The sequence below is a fragment of the Argentina silus genome, assembly GCF_951799395.1.
Source record: "Argentina silus genome assembly, chromosome: 5".
Lineage (NCBI taxonomy): Eukaryota > Metazoa > Chordata > Actinopteri > Argentiniformes > Argentinidae > Argentina > Argentina silus.
In genome coordinates this window covers 15,935,737-15,945,344 of record NC_139659.1, presented here as the reverse complement: position 1 = coordinate 15,945,344, position 9,608 = coordinate 15,935,737, and the positions used below count along the sequence as shown (strand labels likewise).

At 42.5% G+C, this 9,608-nt stretch overlaps 1 protein-coding gene across 1 annotated transcript; it reads left to right on the top strand.

The window, feature by feature from the left end:
* Window positions 1–6,327: 6,327 nt before the first annotated feature.
* LOC310805172 (forkhead box protein N4-like) lies at window positions 6,328–8,855 on the top strand (the record flags this gene model as incomplete). Its single annotated transcript, XM_083670751.1, has 9 exons — window positions 6,328–6,331; window positions 6,703–6,918; window positions 7,054–7,160; window positions 7,244–7,333; window positions 7,417–7,565; window positions 7,671–7,767; window positions 7,887–8,094; window positions 8,266–8,514; window positions 8,602–8,855. 9 exons carry the CDS (start codon window positions 6,328–6,330, stop codon window positions 8,853–8,855), a joined length of 1,374 nt encoding a protein of 457 aa, XP_083526877.1.
* Window positions 8,856–9,608: the final 753 nt, after the last annotated feature.

The following is a 9,608-nucleotide window of genomic DNA, read 5'->3' as shown; positions in this document are numbered from 1 at the left end:
ATTGTCTAATTCTAAACATTGTATAAACGTATGTGATGCGATGTTCACTGTCGTGTGCCAACCATATAGAGACGATGAAAAATAACTGTGGGACAACGTTAAAACCAAACGTTGCATAGTAGAATATGTTAAAACCATCATACCATGTTGGTTTATGGTTGTCATTTGATGGTCATCATCCAACATTGCTACATTGTTTATCATGGGTTGAAAATAAAATGTTCTTAAAATTGGCAGTTGACAGTCAGCATCAGACCATCTCACAGTTTAAAATAATATTTTTTTAAATGTTGCCTATTTACATAAATGCAGAATTTCACAAGGTTGTGACAAGGTTGTGACAAGGTTGTGACAAGGTTGTGACAAGGTTGTGACAAGGTTGCATGTGGACTGTAAAGGGAAGTTTTCTACATGTCATTATCTGACAGTCATGGTCTAACATTGTAAGAAGGTTGCCCATTGATTTCTAACTATTAATGAATAAATAAATTGTTTGGCCATACTTTTGTAATTGTCAGTGGCATCCTTTCTTGCATTGAAAAAACAAAAGTAATTTGATGTATTCATCATCATCAATTATTGTGGATGAGGACCTAACTGATGGTTGGGTTGCAATCTCATTCAGTCTGTTTAAAATTTAAAGTTGAGCATCCTGTAAACACTAACAAAGGCATCTTGCATTACCGTAACACTGATTAAGATAGAGGCAGTCACAATCGAGAGCATACCGGAAAGACAACAAAACTTCTGCTAGGCAATAGACTATGCAAAATTGTTATTAACTGCCCTAAATTACATTACTTTTGGATGACGACCAACATATCTGCGTGCCCTACTCTAGTTCTCTTTCCTCACAATGTCACAAATAGGCTCAGGCATGCTCTATTTACTAACATTGAATCATTGACATTTGTTTACATACATACACACACACACACACATACACACTCACACTCACCTCACACTCACACACACACACACACACACACACACACACACAAACACACACACACACACACACACACACACGCTCACACTAACCCCCCCCCCCCCCCCCCCAAAAAAAAAGTAGTCTGTGGAGGTGAGACTTCTCCAGCCTTAAAAAGCTTTGCGCTGCTGTTCCCATCAGCTTTGATTTAGCACGAGTCCCTGGAAAATCCAATTACACCACAGTCAGGGGGGTTGATTTTCCCATTAAAGGTTTCATGCTGAGTATGAGGGCTACAGTATGATAACCCCACACATCAGCCAGATCCTGGCATTGCTGCCTTGCCCCTCTCTTTCACATAAACTATCTCTTTCTTTCTCTCTCTCTCTCTCTCTCTCTCTCTCGCTCTCTGGATGGGAGGAATACATACTCATTATACAGTATTAAAACAGTACTTACTGTATGTCTAATCCATATTGCCTAGATTCCTTTCAGAGTGATATCAGGTTCACAAACTGTGCGCTACTACATGTGATGATCCTCTATAGGAGCTCATATCTAAGTTATACAATGGAGTTTTGCCCTCTCTGTTTACCTTTAGATGCATATATCTGCTAGTAATGAAACCTCAGGTGCACCAATTTCAATCTGAGGTCACGCAAGCATCAATACAGTATCACTGTACACAGCATCACTGACCAGCACAGCTCTAAGCCCAAGCCCATCACCACCACCACCACCACCACCACAATACAACAAACACCATAATATCAATCCAGCTACATCAGTATTGGCGCAAGAAAACAGTGAACCCTTGACCTCTTGACCCCTTAACCTCTTAGGACATAAGGAGTAAGCGACCTAACCAATTACAACCTTGCCTACTTAGAGGGCAGAGGACAAGGCATCACAGGATATCCAAATGAATATTCACAGGTTCAATTAGACCCACACAACTCAACATTCAAGTAATCCTTTATTTATAGGAGCAAATAGATAGTCGAGGACAGGCCAGGACTCTGAAGGTCAAGACAAGACTGTAGTACCTCAGCCATGGCTAATTCAGTGAGCAAAACCCTTCAAGGATACCGTGGACAAACAAGAGATGGCAATGTGATAACAGTATAAGAACACCGTCTCAACTGTTTCTAGGTTAATGCCATTTGACAAATCAAAATAGGCTATGATTTGATAGAAATGTCATAATAGAAATAAACCCATGACAGTTAATGATAGAGTGGCCACACTGAAATATATATACAGAGACAGGAGAAGATTACTTTATGGCATTATGTCAAAGACAAACTAGTAATTAAACATGTACTGTAAATCAAAACATAAATCAAAAGTCAAAGCTCTTACCTTTGAGTACATGTACATGCTGTTATTCTATATGTGCATATAATAGAGACGTCTGGTCAGATTCAGTCAAGTCCGTCTGAGAGTAGCTGAATCTGATTTGGTTGGGAGAGAGCAGGCAGGCAGTGGGCAGTTAGCTACAGAGATGCTTGAGAAGTGGGAGAGCAGCTCTAAAAACGTTGAATTAGTACACAGCTCCTTACCTATATCACCTGGATTTATGGACATCCCATAATGCAACAGCCACTGCAAACAGTGTCATGATGTCCTCATTTTCTTCTTCAGTTTTTTGTAGCTTGGCCTCATTCCCTGTTGCGTTTTGCAGAGTGCACCAGACAGAATGCCTCTAGCTCTAGCAGATCAGACAAATCCCTGGTGTAAGAAAATATTATTGTAATTTACAGAATCTTTGCCTGGTGTAGTAGAAGCCACCCATCACAGTCACAGTAAAACATCTGATAAGAGGTTAAGCTGCAGATACTGTATTTCCAAAATGTTGCATGCAGTAGTCTACATCAGTGTATTAACATACATAAATTATGACATAAATTGAGTACATTGTGTACAATTCAATTTACAAAATCGCTTAAGTTGCTTACTGTGTAGCATACTGTGTGTCATTTCGCCTCCAAAATAATGTAGGCTATCAGGTCAGCCTCTAATGTGCTACTGGGAAGACGATAAGAGGGATTTTGCAGTGATCAGAAGCAAACAAAAATAGCATGTTGTCACTGTACTATTGGATCAAAAGTGATGTTGATATACATCATGATGGTTTCAAGGATCCAGTATAGTAAGTTACAGAATAGGCACTGACTGCAATATGTGGAGTGAGGTGGAGTTAGGTCTCACCGCGCCTCCTCGACCACAATCCCGCTGCAGCACGTCGAACGGCGCGGGCAAAGAGGTGGGCGGGATCGACTGTCCAACGGCCGTACTATTCTAAACTGCAAGCCCTTGATGTGCGGTCACAGGTCAGGGACTGGGAGGATTCTGAGAACATGTAAGGACTTCTTTGGGCATTCTCTTTCCCCCTTGCCCCATTTCCACACAGCTCACAATTAAAGAGGATCATGTGGAATGATGCTAATTCTTGTTCAACAGCAGGCAGTTGTTGCCTTTCGTTTTGCTTGTGCTTACAAACAAGGCACTGACATACAGCACAGCAGTACGCTATCGTATTGTACAAATTAAATGATGTTGTTTTTATTGACTTGGCTGATGTGACATTGCTAGTGCAACCTTGTTTGTGGTCCGAGCCGTGGTGGTGCTGATGGACAGCTCCACGGCTAGTGACTGTCTGTCTGCGCTGCCTGCGCACGCCACTCACATCATGAAAGAGGGAATTTTAAAAACGGTTTAGAAGTTTAAAGTTAGAAGTTTAAAGGGCAGTCGTCAGCAAGAATTGTGGATTGTTTCGAAACAGGTTACTGTCTGTTGGTATTACCATAGCCCAATTATCGAGTATCTGGTATTACGTACTAGCTAGCTAGTCAAATTAACCCAGAGATTTTCTGGCCTAGCTAGCTAGATGTAGATACTGTTCTGTTAGATTACCAACCAATTTGTTATCCTGACCTGAGTATCTGCTACTGGAAGAAAGTTCAGGCCAAAGTCAAAGAGACTATTTTTGGTCAATCAAGCTGATCAACTAACGAAGGTACGTTTACTTGTTGTAGCTGCTAGGCCTGGGCTACGTTCTGTTTTCAAACAACTGTCATCTGTGTCATAACATATTTGACCTTTCAATGATATAACATGTCTAACCCATCCAACGACTGGTTAATTATTCACCTGATCTACCTTTCAGCTGATGATAGAGAGTGACACTACCTTCAGAATGGCAGGGAATTCTGGAGGTCATCATCACCCCACCTCACATGACTTCAGGTAGCTACAGTAGGAGGGACTGACCCAATGGATCAACTGCTCATGGTCTGCAGGCAAGACTAGGCATAACCTTTAGTTGCTGCTAAGTAAGCTTAGTAGCTGCTAGATTATTGGAGGTCAGTAGTTTTGATAGTGTGGCTCTGGCCCTTCAATAGTCTACACAAGTTAGTGAGCTACATTTGGCTGATGCATTAGAACAAATCTGAAAGCTGCTAGAGCAGGCTTTTGTTGTCTGTGCTGTGGGAGGTGTGAGTGAGAGAGTGAGTGTGTGTGTGTGTGTGTGTGCGTGCGTGTGTGTGCGCGTGTGCACGTGTGTGCAAGAGAGAGAGAGGGAGAGAAAGAAATATGCAAAACCCTCAGCAGAATGAATAATTTTTGGTCTGAATGGATATGTCAGAGCCCATCAGCTCTGTTTTCACTCCCGCTGTAGGGGCAATGTGAGACTGAGCCCCTTGCAAGAGTTTGATGGGGGAGGAGGATCTCTCCCCAAAACTGGTGGGGAGGGGTTACCTCAAAATAGAAAACTAGGGGACACTGCTCGTAGTAACCTCTTAGTAACCTCTTGGCTGTTTTGTACTGCTAAGCAAAGGGGGTGGACACATTGTTCATACAGTGTGCGCCCTGCAACAAATGAGAGAAGAGATCAGCTTTATTTTCAGTCAATCAGAGGCTATGATAACATAATAGTCCTCAGTGCCCGGAACAGGTTGTCTTCAACCTTCTTGTGTTCATTTGAGTTCACCTAGCAACATTGTTGACAGAGAAGTAAGGGACTTCAACGTCAGAGGGAATCCTCAGTTGGAATCCTCAAGTTGAAGTGAATTGCATACTCGTGGCCCTCTTAGGCTACATGGATGTTTCCCTCGAACAGGTTGGTGAATCTTATGATTTTATTTAGAGTCACATTTCAAGCAAAACTGTTTTGAGATTGTATGCTCAGCTGTGAAGTTGTCAGTGTGTATAGCTGTAGTGCTGTAGCCTGTAGCCTCTCATATAACCACCCCTGCCAAATCCAAGATAGTTTACAAAGTAAAGGCTTTACTATGTCCTCACTAGGCCGATTGTAAACCAGGATATACTGTATACTCTTGACAGTTCAGCTGACATTGACCTACGAAATGAGACACAATCAAACCTGTTATCATACAGTATGAATTACAACATAGTTGCCATTCACTTTCTGTAAATAAAAGGGCAGGTGTGTTCGGTAGGGCCTATCTCTCTTTTACTCAGCTTATTAGGAGAGCAGCCTAAAGTTACATTCTGAAACCAAACCACTGTTATACTTTTCTTGAACATATGTAAACTACGGTACATGTATATTTATCAAGCCATTCCCTTCCTGGTTTATAAGCATGACAAGGCCCACACATGATCTCCTATCAACACTTAGTTTTTTATCATGTGACTAAAACAGCTTGTGGGAGGGGATGGAAGATTAGACTGTTTGTAGCAACAAAAATAAATAAGTAGGGCACCGCCTCCCTGGCTTTGGTATAAAGTGGAGTTTGATATTGTTTTGAGTTTGTTTTTTTAATTTAATTTTGTTGTAGGCAAAGAACTGAACTAAGACAATCATTTTGAAGAAAACATTTTTGCATGGAGCAAAAAATGTTTAGGCTAATACCTACTAATGTGTGTTAATGAAGCAACTCTGTCACATGCTAAGTGTTCAGTATGACCGTCTCTTGCTCTCCAGCACAAGTGAGGGGTTGTAAATCTGTGCAGAGGGCCTGGTGGTGACAGTGTAGCAGATGGCGCTCATTTAACTCTTTTGGCAATTAGCTGTCACTCAGCCGGCGTAATTCAGACACTGGTTAACATAATTGGGGATGTGGGGTTGAGTGGGTGGACACACAGTCAGGGAAGGGCCTTTAGGAAACAATAGAGCCACGCGCCACTGGGCTGTGGACTGTCGTTAGTAATGATTACTCATTGGCCAGGCCAACTGTTGCAGACAGTGTACACTGTAGTACTCCACATTTGGAATACTGTCAGGGTGTACTTGTGATTACCTGTGTACCTGTGTACTTATGATTCAGCCAATGGGACCCCAAGCGAAAAAAAGTTTTGAATATTGAAAATAGATTCAAAGTATAAATAATATTCATGTTTTTAATTTTTTTTTCTTTTGACAATGTCCCTGAGAGATGGGTAACTGGTCCTTCAACTTTAATGCAGTTGCACCTCGAATGGGATCAATTAGAAACTTTTCTGTTTCTTAGAAGTTTTGACAAGTAGATATCTTGGTCGTCTTGGGCTGTGAGTAAACCATCTAAGCAACAGCTTTGAACAATAACATTTGTAGAAAAAGAAAAATATATTATATTAAGTATGTTTAGAATGTAATGTTAATATATTTATATATATATATATATATATATATATATATATATATATATATATATATATATATATACAAAAAATAAAAGTATACTTAAGAGAAGCTACAGGATATGCAACTATTTCTGTATTTTTTAAAGAGGCAGATGACATTTTCAACTTACTGTACATCTGTCTCTCAGAACTCTACTTTACAGTAGATCGTAACCAGCTTTTTGCACTTGTCAGGCTGCTCACCACAGAGCCGTCCCAGCAGACTGAGGAGCTGCTGGGGGACCTGCAGTCTCTGTCCTGGCTCACCACTGTGGATGTACCCAGGCTGCAGGAGATGGCCACAGGCAGGCTAGCCTTCAACACAGGAGCCCAGAGCAGCATGCTGGAAGAACAGTTAGGTATGAGTCAAAACATAGTCACAGTCAACATAGTCTCTCTTTCTCATGCGCACACACACACACACACACACACACACACACACACACACACACACACACACACACCTGACACCTACAAACTCTTCTTTGTTTTTTTCCTAGATCAGAGAAGCAGCATGAATACAGTACTAGGACATGATGACACCATGATCCCACCCCATAGCAACATGCAGAATAGTTATACTGGATTGAACATTCAAAATGGAAATGTAAGTTCAGCAGTTTTATTTCAATTTTGTTGTCTTTTTACAATGCTCTTCCCATACCCATGCTTTGTCTCCCTATCTTTCAGATGACAGGGTACCCAGGATACCAGTCCCCCCCAGCCCACTACTATCACTCCCACCAGCAGCTCTTCAGCCCAGCTCAGACTCTACAACAGGTAACATCCACCTACTGCCATGCAAAGGATTCATAGAGATGTGACTTCCTGGATTCATAGAGATGTGGCTTCTTTTCCCCCAGTGTTCCCCCACCAGCCTCTATAGCAGCCCCTCCTACTCGGACCAGAACCTCTATGAGCAGCACCACACCATCACTTCCTACAGAACCCAGGACCAGGACCAGGACCTCCTACAAACCAAGGCCTTCCCCAAACCGATCTACTCCTACAGGTAACACAGTCACTGTGCCTTTGAAATTGATTTAGCATGTTAGGTAAGGAATGTATAAAAGCAGGCTCAAGTGAAGATGTTTGGCATGTGTATGTCATTGGATAGCTGCCTGATTGCTATGGCTCTGAAGAACAGCCAGACAGGCAGCCTCCCTGTCAGTGAGATCTACAGCTTCATGAAGGAGCACTTCCCTTATTTCAAGGTAAGTAGGAGGGAGGGAGGTGCTGTGTATTTTTCTTTCACTATGACACACTGTATGTAATGTGTTGTACTGAGGTTTATTATCAGGATGTTATTACTGATGTTTGGTCCTCTCTACAGTCGGCTCCTGACGGCTGGAAAAACTCTGTGAGACACAACCTGTCTCTGAATAAGTCCTTTGAGAAGGTGGAGAACAAGCAGGGTAGCTCCTCTCGCAAGGGCTGTCTGTGGGCCCTCAACCCAGCCAAGATAGACAAGATGGAGGAGGAGATGCAGAAGTGGAAACGCAAGGACCTGACCTCTATCCGCAACAGCATGGCCAACCCAGGTATAGGAGACAAGGAAATATACTGTAGGCCCTAAGCCCTAATATACTGTAGGCCCTAAGCCCTAATATACTGTAGGCCTTAAGCTGTATACAGTTGCTGCAATTATCTATTTAGGTTGCAGTATATGACACTGTTTACTGTTTACCACAAGCCATGTTCTTGTCTCCTAGACGAACTGGACAAGCTGATCACAGACCGACCGGAGGGCTGCCACAGAAAGTGCTACGACCCCAGCATGACCTGTGTCCCCTGCTCCCATGTGCTAGGCCGGACCCCCCCTCTGCACGCTGTCTCAGACTTCTACCACAACCCACTTATACCGCAGCCCCCCTGCAGGCCCCCCCACAGTCTGTACAACCTCTACCCTGACGTCACAGCCGAGGTGGACACACTGGACCCCAGCATCATGGAATTTGCTGGTGGGTTCTGAAGATAGGAGGGATGGTATGTTTGAAATAGAAATAGGACTTGTGTTTAACCTGTGCTATATGTATGTTGTGTCCTAGGCCTCTGGGAGGAAATGAGGGAGGAGGGCTTCAACCTGGAGACCCTGGGCAACTTTAACCACTCCCCTCTGTGCCTGTCTGACTGTGACATGACTGGCCCCAGCTTAATGACCACACCTGCAGAAGGCCTGCCCTTGGTAGACCTACAGGTGGGGGGGCTGTACACCACCTACACCACCCTGGACACAGCTACAGGTGTTCCCTCCCAATACATCACTACACAAGGCGGGGGCCAGGCCATTGCCTTGCTCTGACGGTGACCCTCCTCACTCCCCGCAGCTAGGCCACTACTGCTCTACCTAGACACCTGTGTCACTGAGTATTCAGAGTCTACCCACCTGGCAGGATTATTATTGGTTTAACCAAAGCACTTAAGCATGCAAATCAAACAACAGGGCCATATTTGATGTGGTCTGTCTTTTTGTTCTGTTTTTACGTTTGGATTTTATAGGCACTTTTATAGCCACTTTATGTAGGCAAGGATAAACTGGAGTCGCTGTCAGTTTTTGTGAAGATGTTATGTGGACATTGGCAAGGAGAGTCTTCTTTATTTTACTTTTTTTTAGCTTGTTTTTTGTTTTGGACTATGGGAGCGCAACAGACTGTGTTTGTTGTACTAGTGATAAGAGACTCCTGGTGCCATGCCTCACAATAATTATTTTGTATTGTAATTTTTTTTTCTTGTAAATTTTTTCTTTAGCTATACTAAATGTGTTAAACATATTATTTATGTAAATGTATAGCAGCCAAGTTATAACCTAAAGCCTTAACAGATGCACCTGTGTTGAACTGACAACAGGCTCTTGTGCCTTTTTGGTAGTTTTGTATTAAAGCTAAACATTTCAGAATAAAACAAATATCAATTACCTTTCACTATTGTTGTCACTAAAAACATACTATAAACTGTGAATTGTACATCTATACATTCTACACCTCTGATGTGCTGCAGGGTTTGACAGTATGTATATTTTCATAATGGGACAGCATTGGTTTAGCTTGCAGTGTGA